Source organism: Pteropus medius, unplaced genomic scaffold (genome assembly GCF_902729225.1).
Source record: "Pteropus medius unplaced genomic scaffold, Ma_sr-lr_union100, whole genome shotgun sequence".
NCBI lineage: Eukaryota > Metazoa > Chordata > Mammalia > Chiroptera > Pteropodidae > Pteropus > Pteropus medius.
In genome coordinates, this window is record NW_024344378.1 from 9974272 (window position 1) to 9996985 (window position 22714).

The 22714-nt window shown below is 33.1% G+C and overlaps 1 protein-coding gene across 1 annotated transcript in view; it reads right to left on the reverse strand.

The window, feature by feature from the left end:
- Window positions 1-300: 300 nt before the first annotated feature.
- Window positions 301-22714, reverse strand: part of TRUB1 (TruB pseudouridine synthase family member 1) — a 28857-nt gene continuing 6443 nt past the window's right edge. The window contains exons 3-8 of the mRNA XM_039871129.1: window positions 19791-19846; window positions 12620-12701; window positions 5930-6002; window positions 4551-4690; window positions 2480-2536; window positions 301-1730 (exon numbers count right to left, since the gene is read on the reverse strand). Coding sequence (XP_039727063.1) covers window positions 1471-1730; window positions 2480-2536; window positions 4551-4690; window positions 5930-6002; window positions 12620-12701; window positions 19791-19846 — 668 coding nt within the window. The 3' untranslated portion in view covers window positions 301-1470. The remainder of the gene's footprint in view (window positions 1731-2479; window positions 2537-4550; window positions 4691-5929; window positions 6003-12619; window positions 12702-19790; window positions 19847-22714) is intronic.

The following is a 22714-nucleotide window of genomic DNA, read 5'->3' on the forward strand; positions in this document are numbered from 1 at the left end:
GAATAAGTAAAATTGTAAACTTCGAATTTACAACTTTGTGTCTTTGATATTTTATGCTAATACTTCAAGACATCAAATTCTTTTCTTTAAAATTTTCTGTCATACTAAAAATTAGTTTTAATATTTTCATTTAAAATATGTTGTCAGTGTTCTACTGAAGCATATAACTTTTTTATATTGACTTTATAATAGGTTTACCACAAATGAAATCATGTTAGTTTACATATTTACATTTTTCAAGTTAGAGGTTAGTAGGCATGTGTTTAAAAGAAGGGCAATCCAAAAAAATTTAAAAACTCCTATTTTATGAAATTTTTAATGATTCTTACTTTTGAAACTATATTGAATAAATATAGCAGGACTTGAACATTTCTATGGCAGTATAATATATTGCTTTCCCACAACAAAAATATGAAGCATCCATTACATATGAAATTTACTATTTTGTAATGTTTCTATGCTTTCAAAATTATGTTAGAGATACACAGACAACTTTCAGTAGGCCATTTGAACGAAAATGTTTCAGAATAACTGTTTTTTAAATATTTAGAGCAGAAGAAATTAGCTGGAAATGCAGGGCAGCTATCTCAACATTTATAAATATCATTTGAAAGAGCAAACTAAAACAATGTCATGGGGATTAATGTCCTATAAAAAGGTATGAATAAGCAGTGAAGAATAGAGAAAAAAATTTTAATTGAAGATACATTCTTTAGGTTACTGTTAAAAAATTATGTCATTTGGTAACTTCGTGCAAGGTGGTTGACTATGTTAATATCAGGAAAAGATATGCCAAAACATAAGCCATTGGATTGTCCTTTGTGCTAATGGTAGAGGTGAATTTAAACATTTAGTCTTCAATTTACGTCCGTTAGTGGTAGCAGCAATAATTTGGTTCAATTACAAATATTTATTATAAAAGTTTATTAGTGTCCAATATCTAAACAAACACAGCTATTACTATATAAATGCAGCCTTATCAAAGAAATGTTAATAATCGTAAACATAAGAAAGTAAAATAATGACCTTTTCAAACATAAAGAATTTCAATGCAACAGAGCCACCAAGAAGCCAAAATAAAGTCAAAGTGACGCTAATTTACATTCACTTTTATGACACCAAAGAAACAGGTAGCTCATATTTTTCTTCAATGAGAAAATGTGTTCGACTTTTTCACAGGAAAAACTTTGGAGAAATATCAAAATCAGAAAGTTGATTTCCCTGAATCCAATCTAACAACATAATAACATCCTAAAAGAACATTCCATATGACGGCAAAAAACTGAACAACTTCAAGGCTATTTATAATGTATGGCAGTTAAATTGTACAGTATAGAAATTGTAAATGATGGACATTTTTCTTCATGCCAAAAAAAAAAAAAAAAAAAGGAATAGTTGTTTGTCTTTTGCACACAGCTTGTCATTCCGCACACAGGATTCAAATGTCAACCAAAATGTGATGACCCAGTTTTAACATGTCTTAATTATAGCATCTTCTCCCTTTGTCTCGTCTAGAGTTATATATTCACAACTCAAAACTTGTTCATTCGACTCTTCAGGTTTCGATTTTTTAAGTGCCAACTCCGCGGGGAGAAGAGATGAGCAATGCTCAAGAGACTGTGCAATGTCATCAATTGTCCATTTGTCTTCAGGAAGGGCATGCTCTTCTAGTGTGAATGGTCCTTGTTTGGTTCGGGTCAGCTCTAGTACATTGGCACAGGAAGAGAGTTCTACAGCAACAAAAGGCGAAAAGAAAATCCACAAGATAAATGATTCAGTATCTCATAGTCTATAATTTTTCAAATGACAGAACTAAATTCATACCTCTCAAAATCACTCCAAATATAAAATGGTAATAATCTGAGAACCAAGAGCCTTGAGATTAAGAAATGATTAAATAGCAAAATAATATTTAATAACTCACCTTATAAACTGCTTTCAAGTCTATAAGGAACCTGCACACACTTTTCTTATTTCACCCATGAAACAACCCCATGAGGCAACTATTACTCTCACTTCGCAGATGAAGAAATTGGACCTATCCAGTGTCACAACTGCAGCAAATGTCGGAGACAGAACTGCAACCTTCTGGCTGTTTGTAAGACTATGGCTTCTAGTTTTTAAAAAATTTGACTTGTATCAATGAAAATAACTTTTAGATAATCTTTTTTTCTTATTCCTACTTTGAGTTAAAATATTTTGCACTTGAAAAAAATGTTGGTCTTTACATTTATTATTTCCACCTTTGTTTTCTGTTCCTCTGTTTTCCTTTCTCTCCCATTACAAACATTTCACTGCAGCTGCTGAAGCTGATAATTATTGTCAGCCATAAACCTATAATGCTTCTGAAGCTGAAGGCAGCAAGAGTACAGTTCCTAAAGCCTGTACGCAGAGAAATGACAAATAGAAAATTCTCTATTCCCATCAGAAAGGAATATTACTCTCTAAATGATAATTCATAATTCATCTTTATGCTTACCTTTGCCAATGTCACTGACCAAGCTTCTGATATAAAAACCTCCTCCACATTCAACATCTGGAATGTTAACAGTGACATGGTAAATTGCTAACCTCCTATGAAATCCACTTTACATAGAAATGATGCCTCTAAACAAATGTAAAAATGCACTATGCAAACAATCAAGTGATAAAATATTTATGCGCTAAAACATAAATTATTCATCCAGCAGCATATGTGTTTGTGAGATTGAAAAGTCAGAGTGTGGAGAAAGCAAACAGCAGAAACTCATGAACACATTTTAAATTAACTGGCAAGTCACACCACTTTAATACTTCAGCCTTGTTCATTTAATAGGTTTTAAATAGTTAGACATCTAATCTTAGTTATCATGAGCTGTAGATTTTAAAAAATATTTTCTGATATCTACGCCTTGTTCATTTAATAGGTTTTAAGTGGTTCAACATCTCAGCTTTGTTATGAGCTGTAGATTTTAAAAAATATTTTCAAACTTGTACACTCAAATACAACAAACAAACAAACAAACAACCCTTTTGAGGGACAGAAATTATGTTTGGGGTAATATGCTATGCAGAGAGCTCAGAATACTTAAATGTTCTCTTGGAAGTATTCCTAAAGAAAACATAAAATAACGAAAATATACAATGTTCCCAAACTGAATGCATATCTAAACATCTTCATACAGTATAACACAAGTTTGTTGATTGAGAGCAGGACTCTGGATTATTTTTATTCATCCACGAGACATCCTGAATTTCCATACAAAAGGTCTACATTCCAGCTGTTTCTAGTCTTATCAAACAAATAAAGCCATTTAGGGAATTAATCAAAACTGACTACCTGGAGATTTTAATTCTTTTTTTTTTTTCTGTAAGCTCGAGGATGGGGTTCACTGTCGAGATAAAAAAACGAGCACTAGAATCAAAGGCTGGTGTGCTAACATTCTTGCACTATATTTTACTTTGGGGAAAAGACAACTCTTTTGGCCTATCACAACCTCCAGTGAACAAAATTAAGTGCTTAAAGCTTAAGTGCAATCAGAAAATGTTGAGTTTTTCTTACTTTCATAGATAATATCTACTGTGCCGACCCAGCTGCTACATTTTCATGGAATTGGACAAAATCTCTTTTGGTATGTTTTTCTTAACATTTGTCAAACATTTTAGAATCAAGACACTAAAGAAAAAAGTGACTTTTTTCAATTGTACAAAACCACATTCTACAAGAACTTAATACACATCAGATAATATGCCAAAGCACCAAAGTTTCGGAAAAAAGGTTTGGGGAAATTATTTCTAAAAGGGATCTTATTTAGTATGCACTGTGAAATTAAAAGTAGGATGAGTGTAAGGGAGGCCTAAGAATTCATAACTACAGCTCTTATGTGTTCAGGGCTTCAGCTACTACTTTCTGCAACAAGGAGATTATAAAATTTCTAAACAATCAAAACAAACATTTTGGTATTTAAATTTAGTTCAAATGTGGATTATAGATAAATTCAAACTGACAACCTGGCAGAATACATTTCTGCCTCATGCATTATTTCCATATTTTCATGATCTTTAGCAAGAACTTGTAGGTAACAACGAAAAAAGAAAAAAATCACTCCACTCCTAGATTTCTTGTCCAAAAACTAAAAATGCTTTGTTTTAACATAACAAGTTAATATGAATTATAAAACTGACTATAAACTATCAAATACTAGCCAAATTAAGGGAACAAGTATTCATAAGATAACAAAATACAAAATGTAAAATTCTGAAAATATATACTCCTTACCTACTCTTTTTTGTAGAGATCTAAGATATGTTACTTACAACTTTATAGTAAAATATTATAATACAACATATGAAACACTCAGCCTATTTAGAAAGGCATTTCTGAAACACCAGCTGTAGGTCTTCTCATTAAATGTGTTATCAAAAAGGTATTAACAAATCTTAACCTTCCTTAAATTCAAAAATTTAAAACTCTCCAATATCCTAGGGATCCATCAAAATTACACAAAAGTAGCCAAATACAAAATAAAAGTACATGTAAATACAAATGATTTTGATTTTCTCCATCTTACCTAATGTGAAAAATGGTGGCTGGAATTTTTGAAGGGAGAGACTGTATACGGTAACTGGCCTGGCAGGTTTTGCTTCTACTGCTTCACCTCTCTTCATCAAAGTCGAAAGTCTCTGTCCATCCTTCTTTAATGCAGAATAGCTTACAAGATAAGAAAGGGAGAGAAGAATTAAGAAAGAATGAGAGAATAATACTACAGCAGGGAAAGGATGACTAGAAGCCTTTTCCATTAAAAATCCTTCTAAAAAATGAACTAGTTTTTTTCTTTTAATCTACTCCACAATTGTGTCAAGAATAGAGTCTCTAGGTATCTTTGAGGCTAATATAATATAGCCAGATCAAACACCCAGTAAGCAACCTTACCAGCTTTATTCTTTAACCATCTTCCTAGAGATGGTCTATTCTGGTCTTCCTTCACTAGCCCACATTCCGGGTTAGGGGCATGAGGCCTCTGGTCACAATGATCTCAGCTACATTTCCTTGAAATAATTTCCATTCCAATAATATTCATTTTCATATAAAAGTTACTAAACTGTTTCTCTAAAGCAAATAAGCAAATAATATACCTATCAGATTTTAGCTTTGTGTGATAAAATTTTATTAGACTACAAAATCCTTAGAACAATCACAGAGAAGAAAATTCTATAACGGTTCTTATAAAGATGTTTATTTAAATAATGATCTAAAACAATGCTTATTCATATCCTGCTAAAGTGTTTAAATTTTTTCATTTGAGGCAAAATTATGAAGAAACATTTCCCCATAGCTATTTCAGTTTTAAAAAAATATATTCTTTTAATACAAAAGAAATATTAAATTCTAAAAGAACTGTCAGTAACTTACCCTGACACATCTTATAGCCATTGAAAAAGAAAAAGATGATTTGTTTGAAATGGTGATGTGCACAAAAAACATGGGTAAGGGGTAAATCAATATTCTTATACTTTTAATAAACAGTAACTTTCATTTGTTGCAGAGAATTGTGAAGCGTATGATTCTGGTCCTAGCTGGACTCTGAATTACAACTTGTACCAGACTGAACTGGTCCCTTCACAGCAATTCTGGGAAAAGCGACATCTCTGTGTTCCAGAACTACCCCGATGTCTGTCTGGAGATGGAATCAGAAAAACTGATAACGACCAGAAGAGCACAGGTGTGACTGAGGCTGTGGCAATATCCGGGACAGAGCGGACCACATCTCACTACCTCTTAGAGAGTGTGAGAAGCTCTGCATCCTGTCCAAATCAGGCTCATTTTTACTTGAACATTTGCTATGTCAGATTTAAAATCTGCCTCTCCATACATTTTTTTTCATTAAAGTGATGTTAATCTTTAAAAAATAAAACTAAACTTTTATTGAAATTCAATAATTGAACTTACAGGGGAGGTACCTGCATTATATTCCCAGTAAATTTCTGTAAAATGCCTTCAATATCTTCTTGAGTTATTTTATCTGCCAAAAATGAAAAAAAAAAAGACACTAAAACAACCACAAAAGTACATGTGCTATATTTTTACAGCACTGAAAGCTGTGAAAATTCATTAAAATTTTTTTCTGACAAAGTATATACTATAGTATATGTTTTATAGGCCAAATTCTATCTTGAGATGAATAAAATATTCATTAATGAAATAAAAGGAGAAAAAAGTCTTATATAGGTCTAATATTAAGACTATATTTCCTTTCTTCAATTTTTCCTCCAATAATCGGTTCAATCATCTTATATGCACATAGCTGGTTCTTACTATGGCCTTTAGAAGACCTGAGAAAAATGTTGCATTAGCTATTAAAATAGTCCTGCAGCGATCAAAAATGAGTGATCAGAAAGCAGAAAAAACCCTGTAAGTTCTAAGTTTCTCCAGGCCTCAAATATTGTAAATAACTCAATGCACTATTTAAGATTATCTAGTATTAAGCACATTTAAAATTTTACCTGATAGATTTCAAAACTGTTCTATGGTATGGTATAAATTTTACACTCACATTCAATTTTGTCCCCAAGCAAAGCTGTATTTATCTGTCTCCTTCTCTCCTTTTACTGCTCTTGAATTTTTTCTGTTCTTTTAAGTGAACAGTCAGTCAGGAGTCTGCCTCAAAAATAAGTCCGTGCAAAAAAGAGAGTATACGTAGCAAAGATTTTACCATGATTACTAAGCATTTTTGTAAGCAATGATTTTAGAAAATTTGAATGGAGACATATAAATAAAGCTTCTACTATCTGTCGCTTAGTTGTGTTTTCAGCTTCTGTTTGATACTATTTCAAACACAATGATGCAATATTAATATTCAGTTCTATAATTTTAACAACTGAAAATCATAACACTAAAAGTCAATATTTGGGATTTTATACTTACAGATGACTATACATGTTCAACAATAAACCAAATTATGTAGATATTCTATAACTTGTTTAGGTCACAGTTAATGGAAAGAAATTACAGTGCTGCTTTTTCACTTTGTAGGAAATTTATTTAAACTATTATTTGAGTATATACATGCTACATTTGATTTTATTTGAATAATATTAACAAAAACTAATTAATATACTTTGAATTACTGTTCTAACATCAGAATAAAAATTAGAAGACAGCATGGAACATTGTGTCCAGATTTCAATACCGACACAGCAAGACTGTCTTAACTTCACTGTGACCTTGATCCTTACAAGTGAAACAAGAACAAAAGACTAGAATTTAGACTCAAACAGATAAGAGCTACAGAACTGAAAAGAATTTCTCCAGCACCTCGCTGCTCCAAAAAGGCAGATCTCAGATGGCTATTCTGTTCATACTGTTTTTCAAACAAATGTACCTCACAATACAGATGAGGATTTTTTCCACAAAAAATTTTACTGTACTGCAACATTAAAACATAATTATACCTTAGTTATGTAAAACTTCCCAATCTAGACAATCAATTCTACCATCATGCTGGCAATTGCTAAAAGAAACGCTACTGTTGATAAAATTGCAAGAGTTCATAACTTAACACATTTAAAAAATAAGACCAAACAGCTGTCTCCTGCTAGTGGTCTCCTTACTGACATTCCTGCCAATGTGTATTCTTTTGTCCTGCTTTGATGGCTTTCTTTTAATGATATTCCCCTACACAAGATGACAAGATGTGCTCTTCCTCATTTCACATCTGCCACGATGTCTCTTTCTCTGACTTAACATCTCAGGCATATATAGTATGTGTCGTTCACATACAATTTTAAACTGTTACCTACTACATATCTACAGGTATTATCTCACCAATGAAATTCTAAGCTCCTTAAGGTAGATAGCTTTTCTTCTTATATAATGTACACAATTACGATGGCACTCAAGACATTCTTGCTGAATTTAATTTGCTGAGGAATAATAGATCTCAAGGTCTAAAGGGCATTCAGTGACCTAGGCCAATTATTCATCTGATGTTTAAATCACCAGACAGAAAGCCTATGCAGCAAGTTATTTTACAATAAAAGTGAATATAATATTTTAGAATAAAAGAGAATATAATAAATATCATAAACATATTCACTACATGAGTGTGTAGTGAAGCATGCTGGCTATACCTAAAACATAAGTCCAATTCGAATAAAAATAACTGTCCCTATGATATAAGAATATACTCTACCTCCATAGGATTTAAAAAGAAATGGAGAATAAAATCTCCAAAGCAAGTATATGCAATAACTAGACAAAAGAATTAAATTTGATAAAAGAAGATGGGTATAATACAAGTACCATAGGATTTGGGTAATTATTCTTTGTTTATCAAATTAATAAACCAATGAGATGGTATTCATTTGAAATTAATTTTTTAAAGTCACTCTCATAAAATATATATGAGATCATGTTACACGTTATCTGTTTAAAATTTTTGACTCTTCCAATGAACCGAGAACATGATAGCTGTTCCTTAACTAACCTATGAAGTAAAAGCAACATGATGGAATTAAAAACAATATTTGACCACAATAGAATAATTGTTACTAGACAAGGTCTGCCATCATAAGCAGCTGTTTAATTGGGAAAAAAAGTATATAATAAACAACTGTTTTCAAACATTAGACAACAGGCTACAAGCACTGTAATTCCTGAAAGAAGGGAAAGAAACAAGGCAAGGCCCACAATCATGTGCTTGGGCTTGGAGGTGCTTTCTGAACTGTGGTACAGGGCGGGGCATCCCAAACAAAGCACTGTGATCTCACTGAACAGAAATCAGACTTTGAGGAAGCAGCAGCAGCTGGGACTTGAGAGAACTACATAGAGGGAGGTCTATAGGGGTCCACTTGAGACATTACCTAAATTCCAAGCTGCGTGTGTATACAGTGAGTCACCACAAAATTAAAGACTGCTACCAAGCTCGTACAAGGCTGAAAGATGTTTGAATTTCAACCATTCGGAATGAAAAAACTCTGCTGAATACCTGAGGCATACACGACAGAGACTCCAGAAAAGCCATGTGGTAGGAATAAGGCTAATTGAGACCTGGAAAACAGTCTACTTCAGACCCACCCTAACAAGAAATCAACACAAAAGCGACTAGAATTCACAAGTGAGTTTCGCACTATTGAAAGACATAAGACCAATATGCAAAAATCAAATCCACTTCTGTATACTAGCAATGAACTATCAGAAATGGAATGTTTTATAAATCCAATTTATGATGCTATTACAAGCATCAAAAGAAGTGAAAGACCTGATTACTGTAAAAAGAAGTGAAGGATATGTATACTGAAAACGATGAAAAATAAGTCTCTATTTTTGCAACTTATCCTCTAAGTTTGATAGTATTTCAAAGTCAAAAGGTCATAAAAGAATTTTATGGACAACTTTATACCAGTAAGTTTAAAAATTTAGATGAAATGAACAAATTCACGGGGGAAAATTATCTATAACGACACAATAAATTTAAAAAAAAAACCATTAAGTTCTATAGTAAAGAAATCTAATCCATGATTAAAAATCTTCCTAACAAAGAAAACTCCGAATGTCTACCAGTAAATTACACCAAACAATAGAAAAAGAAATAATGCAAATCTGGCACAATTTTTCCAGAGAACAGAAAAAAAACAGAGAATACTCCCCAACCCACTTCATAAGGTCAGTACAACTTTGATATCAAAATCAGTCAAGGACACTAAGAGAAAGGAAAAGTTCAGGCTAATTTCACTCACAGACAAAAGACGCAAAAATCCTACACTAAATATCAGCAAATGAAATCCAATAATTTATATAAAGGATAACATATCATAATCAATTTGGGCTTATTCCAGAAATGGAATATTAATTTCATATTTGAATAAGGAGAAAAATCAATACATATAGAATATCTGATACAATTCAATGTCTGCTCATGATTAAGGGAGAAAACAACAGCAAATTAGGTTTAGAAGGTGACTTCTTTGATAAGAAAGGTATAAAAAAAACTATAAACCTATAAGAAATAAGGTAAGAAGACTTGCTCTTTCAGATATCAAGACTTATTCTAAAACTATAGCAATAAATATAGTTTGGTATTAATAGAACAACAGACACACAGACCAATGAAACAAAACAGATTCCAAACAGACCCAGGCCTACATGGTACTTGACCTGTGACCTAGGAGGCAGTGTGGTGGGAAAAAGTGCTGGGCCCACTGGAGAGCCATATACAAAAAAAAAAATGGTAGATTGTAGATGTAATTTGAAAGCAAAGCAATAAAGCTTCTAGAATATAACAAAATATCTTCATGCTTTTGGGGTAGGAAAGGTTATTTAAAACAGGGTACCAAAAGGACTAACCATAAAGGAAAAGATTTGATAAACTGGACTAAATTAAAACTAAGAACTTCTGTTTTCCAAAGATACAATTAAGAGTTAAAAGACAAGCCACAGAGTAGGAGACTATATTTACAACACATATGACCAAAAGAAGAGCACCTATCTAGAGTAAAGATCTTATACTAATCAATATAGTTTTTAAAACGCAATTCAATAGGGAAAGAAAAAAAACTAAATCCAAAAAATTGGCAAAAGACCTGGTCAATACACAAAAGAAGATGAGTAAAGAGCCAAAAACATGTCATAAAGTGCTAAATCTCAGTAATCAATTTAGAACCACTACACATTTACCAGAATGGACAAAATTAAAAACAGTGTTATTACCATGTGTTGCCAAGGATGTAAAGCAAATGGAACACTTATTTATTGCTGGTAGAAATGCAAACATTATATAAATACTTTGAGAACTGTTGATTCCTAGTATAGTAAAATACACACTTACCCTATGACTCAGCTATTCCACTTGGGTATACTGTATCCGAGAGAAATGATCTACCAAAAGACATGTACAAAACACACATACAAGTTCCATTCATAAAGTCTATCATCCCAAAAGTCTATCAACAGAAGAATGTGTGTGTGTGTGTGTGTGTGTGTGTGTGTGTACATACACACACATATATATACACACATATCATATATACATATGTATTTTTTCACACATTTGTGAAGTGGCATGATACACAGTGACAAAAAAAAAAAGTCCAAAATACTGACACATGTAACAAAGTAGATGAATCTCACAAATCTAGACATGAATCCATATTATTTAACTCCATTTATAGCAAGTTCAAAAGGAGGCAAAACTATACTATTGTTTTAACATAAATAAATAAGGTTACAAATTACACAATACAGAGTAGTTTTTTAAAATTCCAAAATGCTTAAGGGTAGGAAGAAAATGTATGTTTAAGTATTTTCGTCACCCTTGTCCTCTTCTATCTAGCACCCTCTACTCAATGAAGTCTATCTTCACGCAACCAGCTTTAAAACCCCAAAACCTAGGTCATGGTTGACAAGCTCCTCTCCCTCCCTACCCAACCCCATCGGCAAGTCTCACCAATTTCACTTCTTCGCCACACTTCTGATCGTGTACGCACTGGCATATACTTTAGCATACTCTGGAAGTCTCTGATATTGTCCTATTGCGCAGTGTCTCTTTAAACTTAAAAACCTTTTGGCTAAAGATTAGGGTTGGGTTTCCATTAAGTGAGGGTATGCTATAATAATAATTTCAAGGATAATTCAACATCTATTTTTAAAATAAAAGATAAAATAAATCGGTGATTTTTTTCTTTTGAGTATGTTGCTTGATTAATCAAGTAAGATATTAGGCTACATATAAATTCATATTAACAGGTCAAGTAAAGCTACTATGAACAAGGAAAAGACTGGTCTCAATTACAGGGGCAATATGAAATACATAGCAAGGGCACTCAGCACAAAACTCAGGGAAGCCAGATGCTGAATTGCCCATAATAGGTTAGAATATAAATTAAGAAGAGATGACATTAAACACAGGCAAAAACAAACAAACAAACAAACAAACAAAAAAACCCAGAAAGCTTACAAATAATTCCCAGTCGATGACATAATAATGTAGGTGAACTGACTGCACAAAAATGCAACTGCTGAATTATAAATAGCATGAGTACTGTGAGAGTTGCTAGGAAACCATTTCATTTATCTATCCTTTCTTAAAGTAGTGACAAAAGGAACAGTAGAAAAATTAAGATGGGCCCTAGTAAGTTCTGTTTTACTTCCAGAGAAATAGCTTTCCCTTTGTCCTATCTCTTTATATACTCCAAAAGCAAAGAAACGTGATTAGTTTTGAAATACTAAACCTGGTACATTTATTTCAATAGCTAAGAAGTAATTGTAAAATAAACAAACAAACAATGGCAAGCTACAGGTAAAAATCTAACAAGAGAGTCTCTCTACTTTGTTTCTCATTTATGAGGAAAAATGCCCTAAATCCTAGCCGCACATATTTTTTGGTAAGGGAATTATTTGGAAGAATTCTAAACACTAAAAAAACTGACTATAGGAAAAGAGGCAATTATAATAAATCTTTATTAACAAATTCATATCAAATAAACAACAATGTGATAAACCATTTCCAATCTTATTAATGTAAAGAAATATACTGAAAACTAAAGTCATTGGTAATATCAAGTAAGAGATTTTAAAATTCTGAATTCCCAGAAGCATTCTCTAAATGTTAAAAAAGAGGAGTATATTAGGTGAACTTCATACCATAAGGTTTTTCTTCTGTTACTTTCCCTGTAGAATCTAGCGTGTCAGTAGCTTTCCCCAGTTCTCCGATGGCAATATACCTCTAGAGGAAGAGAAACGAGAAATATAGGCCATAAGGTAAAGAAAAACTGTTAACCACATCTTGAAGTTCATACAGAATTTTACTAATACTACCAACTTGATACAAAATAAGGGCAAAAATGATAGACTGCAAGTGCTTTGTTAGTTTTTGATATATGGGAAGCAACGTATAAATTGAAGAACATTCACAAACTTCCCACACCATCCAACGTGACAAAGACAAGCCTGATTTTATTGATAATTAAGGCTTATAAGCATAATGTTATTGCAAACAAATTTCTAAAGCCAATGTTGATTTTGAAGGAAAAAATTAAATATATTTATGAGTAGAGAGAATGGTACAATAAACCCCTACACAATCATAAGATTCAACAATTTTACCACACATATAATTAAAATTAATTTTAAATTAAATCAATTTACAACTTCTCATGTGAAATACTAAAACTAATCTTTATAAGTTGATTATGCATTTAAATGAAAGCTAAATATGTAGGTCTCTGAAAAGAAAAATGTCACTTCTAAGAACTGATCATTATTCACAAGTAAAAATTAGATCATTCTTAGTTAACTTAGGATTGTTTTGTTTCTCATCTTAGGGCACACTGTACTATATATTCTTTATACTCCTCTCATTTGGTCAAATTCAAATTTTATTTGGAATATCACATGAAATAGTGAGAAAAATACAAGGAATACAATTCCCACTAAAAATAATCTGTAGCTATGTGAGCAAAAAGGAAGCTCAAATATGAGTTTATTAATGAGAAGCTTATTATGCTAGTAAAAGGACCAGAGACAAAAATTTTAAAAAATTAAAACTTCAAATTATCATAAGCAAGCAGACATTTTATGCCAGCTTTGGTGCCCTTTAATGAAATCATCTTCTATGATACAGCTCAGAATTTTTTTTTTTTTTTAACAAATACAATACAGAAGAAAATGTTCCAATGCATTCGATTTAACTTTTAAATTTTTTCATTAAATTGACAAAAACTAGCTTCTTGTAACTAAACATTCAGTCTCATCACCTGAAATGCCCCACTCCTGCTTCTGCATTTTGGAACAATGAACCTTGGTGAAGCGTACCACAGGGAGAAGCACAGCAGGGTGAGTGGGAAGAGCACAGGCTCAAAGGTTTGAATCCTCACTCCACCACAACTGGTAAAGTAGGTTAAGTTAGTCTTTCCTGCTGGAGCCTCGCTTCCTTTATCTTAAAATGGGGATAATAACAGTACCTCCTGAAAAGAAGCAGAGTTAGAACAACAGTACCTGGCCCTGATAAGCAATGGAAAACAATACTATTATCGTTACTATTATTTAAAAAATGATTCACAGTTAACAGTGCTTAGAGTGACTCATCTGGTTCCTGTGAGTTTCCATAAGGAACAGTAAACTGACAAAATGCTCTCTCAGATTTCTGTCTTAATAATCTGTCTAATTCCATAAGAAAAATACAATGCAGTCATGTAGCATACTGTGCCTTGAATGCATCTGCACTATTCTGCTATGTAACGAGTTTTAACCAGGAACATTAAAATGCTTTCCAAGTATGAATGCTCATTCTAGTCTCTGCACTGTGGATGTCCCAAACATTGGCACACAGTACTTCCCTGGCCTTGAGCTCCCTCTTCTCTGAAGCTCAAATCTGTTCATTTCTCAAAGCTTTCCCATTAATCCACCCCAACTCCCAACCACCCATCCCCACAGCATAGCTAAGAGCAGGTGTTCAGTTCAAGTTTCTCACATAAAAAGAATGAAGGCCTATATCGAATTCACACAGATGTTCATTGTTTTCCATGTACATTTTGTATATTGATTTGGATCTTCCCAAATTATAAACTGTTACTTTAGATTTTGCGTTGTTGTTCTATCGTTCCTTACTCAAAGTTCTATCTACATGCTGAAGAAGTTACTATGTGTGCGATTTTTCAAATTTTCACCACAGTTTTGGACTTCCAGAATGTACCTGCCAAGTTACAAATCATTCCAGATTCTGCAGCTATGCTGAATCTGGCTACATGCTGGATTCTTTATAGAGGAAATAATACCTAAACCAGCAGTTCTCAAACACTGTGGTTTCAGAACCCCTATACACAGTTGAAAGTTACTGAGAGACCCTGGCACAATTTTTAAATATGGGTTCTGTCAACATTTATTGCATTAGAAATTAAAACTGAAAAATGTTTAAAACACTCATACACATGGACACATTCCTTTAGCCATCAGAGCCATATCATTGCTGATCAGGTAATCTCTGAAAAACTCCACTGTAAGATTGCAGGTAAAAAAGGCAAAGCTATAAGAACAGTTTGGACTTCAACGGACCCCCTGAAACAGCCTCAGGAGTCTCTGGACCATACTTTGTGAATTACTGACATAAATCAAAGCTGATTTCTAGTTTTCCTTTGCCTTGGCATCTAGCAATAATTATGTTTCGATTCAGTTGAATGACCCACAAACTATTTAGGAAAATCCATCTAGACACTTAAGCCTTCAGCTGAAACAAAGCGTCACCACCAAGAAGAAAAAAGACATAGGAATGCACATTCGCAACCCTATCATTTTATCTTATGGGTCTCAAGTATTTTTCACTGGTTTACATTCTACACAGAGATAGGGTTTTAGACTTGTTTATTCTCCATTATGTATATCTGGGAATTATGAATTCTATTAATGTATTTATTACAACAAAATTCCACTATAGCAAAATAAACGGAAGTCCTATAGAATTTTTAAGGAAGTTGCCATCGAACTGTGTGCTCTTCAGGTTTCTCAATGATACTAATATTAATCTACTCCTTGCTTCATTATCTTCAAGCTCCTTGAACCCCAAAGCAGATATTAACTAGATAACTTTAAAAGCAAATTGGTTCTGTACTATTCAGGAGAAAGAAAAATGTTTGTATTACAGAAAGTGTACATAGTCATGTCCATCTCCACTAGGCAACCGCTTTTTCCAAAGTTTGATTTTGAAAGCTTGTGATTCAAAGTTTCATAATCAAACAAAGGGATATTATTTTTAACGAGGAAGACCATTTTTTTAAAGAACCTACTATATCAAAACTGTGTGGCTTCGAATGTCATTAAAAAGGAGTAGCTTTGTACAATTCATAAGTGTAAGCCCTTCAAATTTTTCAATATAACACTTATGAAATGTATGAATATTAGCTGAGTATAAAGAAAAGACAGAAATTGGACTAACCTCTGGAGAAAGTGGATTAGAAATGCTCAAATCTTAGAGAGTTGGCTAAGTTTCACAGGAGCATTAAAGTCACACTTCAGAGTTGGCACTGACCGGTTACCCTGTTACTATGGACTGTATACTATATAAAAAGGTTACTGTCCTGGGAGCACATCCAGGGCGGAAGTCTGTATACCCCAAACGATAACATTTGTTCAACTATTGGAGGGGATACGAAGCTGCTCTCTGGGGAAATGTTGGTTTTACCTTCAGGTACTACTATGGTATATCTGGATATAGTAGAGTAGCCTTATATCTGGAAAACGCTAGTTACAGTCTTCATATGGCCTCAGTGATTTCATAATCTAACACTGACCCTTCCATCTGCTCATCAGGTTCCTAAAGTATACATAAGTAACCAACTTTAATCAGCAATATAGACAGCTGATAAATATTCCAAAACCTCATCAAAATCTGTTACTTCAAAGTACATCTGCTACCCAGCTTCTGCTCAAAGACTGGCTCTCAGAAAGTATAATTCAGAGAAGAGAGTAGAGGGGCTATGCATCCATTGCTGCCTTTCAGGTAATCTACATTCCATACTTAGATCAAGTTAGGTCAAAAGGACACATTAGTCTAACTTCTCTCAGAATCATTTTACTCAAGTTATATTGCATATAGATCTCCATCTGCTGTAAAATTACTTTTGAGAACCACCATCTATCATTCAATACTCCTTACTGTAAGAAATTTCCTTCTGATTTTAATGCCCAGAGAAACTGTCTCTCCTTTAAAAAACTGGCATGCTCCCTCTTTCTTATGAGTGCCATGCCATGCGTAGGCCACCAGAAATCACAGATAGGAATGAAATGAGCTGTATTCAAGACTTCCAACAGAACTTGCTTGGATAAAATAAATGTCAGGTGTCTATGGAACATGTAGAGAGATCCAACAGGACTCAAACTCAGAAGAGATTTGAGGATAGGCGAAATACTTAGGAAGAGTAATAACAGCGTTTATTGGGCAACTCCTGTACACAAGGCACTGTACAGAAAACCTACGTTTTTTTTTTTAGAGACATTGTACATTTACCAAAACAGAATACAGTGAAAAAAAGCTAATGATAAGAGAAATGTGATCACTGGCAGGGCAAAGCTTTCCTTCTACAAGAGAGAAAGCTAATGAAGAAGACAAGGAAAGCCTCTCCTCTTAAATCTTACTCTGATCTGAATGGAAAAGAATGTGAAAAAGGAGTTGAGTGGCATGAATAATCTCTGGTCTTCAAAAGGAAGCAAAATAATCTATTAGCCTAAAGATTTTATTGAAACGGTCAGCACTGCACCCTTTAATTGATAGTGGTTGTATAAAGCAGCATTATGATGAACAGAATTCTAAGGATGTTCATTGGTTCAATAGGAAAGTGTTAGGCCATGTTTAATTAGCAACATCTCTAATTAGGGCTGTAATGAGGGAAGGGTGAATGGCTGTAACATGAATATCAAATATCTGCCATCCTAGAAGTAAACATTTCTGCTCTTGCAGTAACCCTACCCTACACATATAAATCTAATTTTCTGTGATGCAAATGAAAAATCACCTCTAAAAGTAGGACGTAGAGAAAGAGTAAACATTAAGGCAAATGGTAGGTCTGTGTCCAGTTAGTAGGCTGCAGGCATCAATTCATTTTTTAATGAAATAGAAGGAAAAATATCAAGATTATGTTGTTAGAGTTGTTTGATAAAATTTTTGATTTTTAAACATGTATGTGTATACAGGGTCATGATATAAAATGAATTTCTTACTACGGGTTTTGGTCAAGTTTTAAAAGCCGCTAGATAAGAAAATCTCTAAGATTTCTTCCAATGCTAAAAACAATATCTATTTTTAAAAATTCATTAGCAGTTTTAACTACTTTTGATAAAAATGTAATCTTCAACATAGTTAAAACTAAAATTTAAATGAATTTTTCAACAAATACATAATCTAAAACTAAAAGTATAGACAATACAAATAACTAATGAGATAATAATCTTATTTTTGAAATGTGAAGCATCCAAGAACTAGGTTTCTGAAATAAGATGTGCCTGAGATTTTCTATTTAAGACGTTAGTGATTTCACTGTGTGACATTCAGCTTTCTTAGCTAAATACCAAAATGATTTATGATAAAGCTTAAGTCAGAGCCAATGATGTATTTACATTTTCAGTCATCATATTTCTAGAAATATGCTTGGAATTTACATGTAAAACCTTTCAATAATATACAATGTGTTTTATGTATTTGTGGTTGGGGGTGAAGGGGTGAATAGTAAATAATCCAATGAACCCAGCATGTTTTATCTTGGGAAAAGCCAAACAAATTCCTTAATGTAACTATATCTTTTTTGTTATTATAAAAAGTCATTGATTTATTGTAAAGATTTTGGAAAATACCAAATAATGTTTAAAAAGAAAACAGAAATCATCCATAATCCTATATCAAAATTACCATTGCTTATATTTTGGAGTTAAGAAACAATATTAAGCAACTGGCAAATATCATGTTTCAGAAAGCAATTCTAACTGTGTGTGTCAGTATTTAAGCACAATGTACAAATTTACTATAAAAGTCAAACTCATCCAAATACAATTTTTGTATTCTGTAATTTTTCAACACCAACATTCTGAAGACTGCAACACTGAAACTTTTCCATTTATCTAAGGCATCAGGATCCTTTCCAACTGAAAGACACAGGTTTTAGGCCAGTTAACCAAAATGTGATGTCAAAGACACTGTGCCTTCTGGGGCTTTTTATTTTAAGAAAAGCTTACTTAGACCACTGTCACTCAGAATGTGGTCCAAGGGACAGTATTCATGACAAGATAAGTTCAGAAAATGAGAATGTTTAAAAGTTTTTCAGAAATTTGATGCTGTCATAACATTTTACAGAAGTCATCAATTGATCTGCAATGAATTGAAAAACTTTTAAAATGGTCTTTGACTATATTTTTTAAAAAAGAAACAATTTAGACAGAAATCACTATAACAAGTATATTCATTCCATTTGAGCAAGGGTTTTAAAACAAAAAGTTTAGCCCAGGGACGTGCTGAAATTCTTCTCTACTTAATGGCATATTAATCTTCCTCCCAGAGGCATTTTCACCGGCCCCTAGCCCCAACTATTATAACCCAGTTACTAATTAGAATACAGATGTTATTATCTCTTTTAGAGCTGGAAGAGACCCTAGAGAGGATCAAATCACTTTTCCTAAGGAAAAACTGAGAGGCCCAGAAAGGTTAACCACTTTGACATCTTGTTTCAGTGTTCCTTCCACCCTCTTCCTCACGAGGGTTACTCACTGAATGCCTGAAGGGATCCACAGGTTTAAGCCCTCCCGTTTCTGTATGACCCCTCCTTTCTCTTTTCCAGCATCTCTAAAAGTGCCTTTGAATTTAGTCAAGGCTACCCTTATAGATGAATGATGTAACTCATCATTTAAAGAAGCCCAATTCTTTACTTTAGCAAAATTTGTAACCACTGTTTTGTTGTTGTTGTTGTTGAAAAGTGCATGGTTTACAAAATGGTATTGTTTCTATAAAAATTCCAAGGTTTAAAAAAATCTGCTAACAGAATGGATGATCTATAAGTTCCTTTTCATCTAAGAAATATAATCACATAAAAAACTAAATATAATTTTTAAAAAGTTATGGGCACCTCAGTTTTTGCTTCTATAAGTCAAATTTTTTTCTTATAGTCTCAATATTCTGATTCTCAGATATCATTATTACAGACATTGTGATAAACACTCAGGACTGATATTCATTCATGCAATTTATATAGTTTATTTTTTTAACTGAGAAAATCTAAAACATGGTCATTAAGAAAAACATTCAAGAAAAAAAGCAGAACTATGTCAGTAATCTTACCTTGGACCCTGACAACATACTGGTCAACATTTTTGTTCCCCTTCCAATTCCAACCACTACAAATCAAAGAAAGAAATATTAGGACACTCTATTCTGAAAAGTAGGTTTTTAAAATATCTACATATTTTGGTCATAATATCCTGGCATATGTAATGTAAAATTGGAAAGCACATATATTTAGCATGATTTTAGGGCTCCCATTATTCCATCATGCCACTAAGAAATTCTGAGGAGGGGATGGGAGAGAGACTTTTTTTCTTTCTCAAAGACTAAAACATGGTAGAAACCTCGACCTAGTCGATTAGGTAATAAAAAAATTTTAGAAACATCTCAAAGGATTCACTGGAATTTTATATGGGCTTCAGTGAAAAGTACATGTACAATTAACCATGGTATGATAAAGTCTTTTGAGAGAGTTCATTATTAAACAAAGCAAAAGCCATCATAAGCCATCATCACAGCTAATGAACCATTTAAAGATGATTAGTGCCCAGCAGTATACGATCAACAAAACAGAAACATAACAGATCAACCCAACACAAAGAAGAATACAGGGTAAATGAAAGCCTGGAGAATGTATGTTCACACAGACGGTATATAAAGTACAATGACCCAACTGTCTCTTCAATGTCAAACATTATTTACCCTGTGAAAACACATTTCACCAGGTGGGGATGAGAGCACGTAATCATTTCTTCACTATACAGCAAGCAAATTTTTCTAAGAATTGAGGTATTTCTCATCAATGTATAAAATTTTAGAAAAGGACACATATAACTACAATTCAGAATTACAAGAAGAAACAAGGAGAAACGATTGGCAAGCTGAGTTATTATGAATATTTATAGCAGACTTTACTCCCTGAGTTTACTATGTGTCAAATTCCACTCTAAATGCTTTCCATTCATTAGCTCATTTAATCCTTATAACAACCCTAAAAGATAATTATCCCTACTTTACAGATGAAAAATTGAAGCATAGAGAGGCTAAGAACTTTGCCCAGCATCTCACTAGTAGTTAAAACTGAGACACAGACCCCTTCCCTTTTTGTTCTCCTTGCCACCTTGCTCACTGCCACCAGCCTATCTGCCTAAACCACTGCAAACCCGACTTTTCCACATTCTACCCCTTCCTCTCCAAAATCATGCCATTTGATAACCACTTCTGAAAACCTATATTGTACACTACAAAGCCCTCCGACAATCTTCAATAGCGCCAAAAGGCCTACAGTGCCAGTTCCTTCGTAAAGTATTCAAAGTCCACTTGCTGAAACCCAGCTCGAATCCCAACTCCTTCGTAAATCTATCCCAAATCTAAGCTTCTATGATAGAGTCATGTTAGTTTAAGGACTAAGATAAAAAACTGTCTGCCTTCAGTATCCTCTTCAAACGGTAGCTGCTATTGTGAGGCAAAAAACTATATATAATATAATATAATAATATAATAATAACAACAAAGATTCAATGCAATTTGATTCCATTCAATTTTACTCCATACTTTTAATGGAACAGCATATTTCCCGACTTTGAAAATGCTTATAATCTCATAGGGAAAATAAAATACAGACAAGGGAAATCACAAGTGCTCAAAAAATGTTGCCAGCACTACTAACAAAACTGATAATTTCAATGACTTCAAATAGGGAATGGTTAAATATATTGTATTTTACTTATACGACAGCACATTATGTTGCTATTAAAAATGTCTACTTCCCTTTCAGAACTGCTTTTGCTGCATCCCATAAGTTTTGGTATGTTGTGCTTCCATTTTCATTTGTCTCAGGTATTTTTTGATTTCTCTTTGATTTCTTCTTTGATCCACTGGTTGTGCAGAAGCATGCTGTTTAATTTCCACAGATGTGTGAATTTTCCAGGTTTCCACCTATTACTGATTTTTAGTTTCATACCACTGTGGTTGGAGAATACTTGATATGATTTCAACTCTTTAAATATATACACTTATATTTGTCAATTATTCATCAATAAAGTAAAAAAAATGTTTACAAACTTTTTTAATTAACATGATAAAATGTGATATTATGTAAGTGACAAAAACAGGACACAAGTTTACATACAGTAAAATAGTAAAACAACTCGACTTCTAAAATTTGCATAGACAAAAAGCTAGGAGGAAATATGGCAAAAATGTTAACAATAATTAGTGCTAAAAGAGGAAAAATCATTAATTTTAATTTTCAACTTTGTTTTTTTGTATTTCCTAATTGTTCTACCATAATTTTATAAATATTAAAGTTAAAAAATCATAATTTTTAAAGTGGTAAATAGAAACTTGGTTTCCAGTTTAAGTGATTTATAATAAATGGGTGTATTAGTTTACCAACATAGTGGTAAAACAATAAACTTATTCTCCTACAGTTCTGGAGGTCAGAATTCTGAGATGGGTTTTACTATGCTAAAAATCCAGGTATCAGCATGGCTGTATTCTTTTCCGGAAGCTCGAGGAGAGAGCCTTTCTCTAGAGCCTTCCTAGGGGAGCTTCCTTGCCTTTTCCAGCTTCTAGAAAGTGCTCACAGTCCTTGGTTTGTGACTCCTTTCCTTACTCCACAGCAATCCAATCACTCCAACCGCTGCTTCCTTTACCACATCTCTCTCTCCTGTCTCCTCTTTCACTTTAAAAGACTATTTGTGATTATACTGGGCCCACTTAGGTATTCCAGGAGAATCTCTTTAAGTCAGCTGATTAGCAACATTAATTCTATCTACAACTTTAACTCCCCTTTGTGATGTACCCTTAAGTATTTGTAGGTTCCAGAGATTAGGATGTGGATATCTTTAGGGAGCCATTATTCTGTCTACCACAGGATTTCTGAGAATTTTATAAGCCCTCTTTAGAGAATTATTTAGGAGATACACACACACACACACACACACACACACACACACATATCACAATATTTACATGTA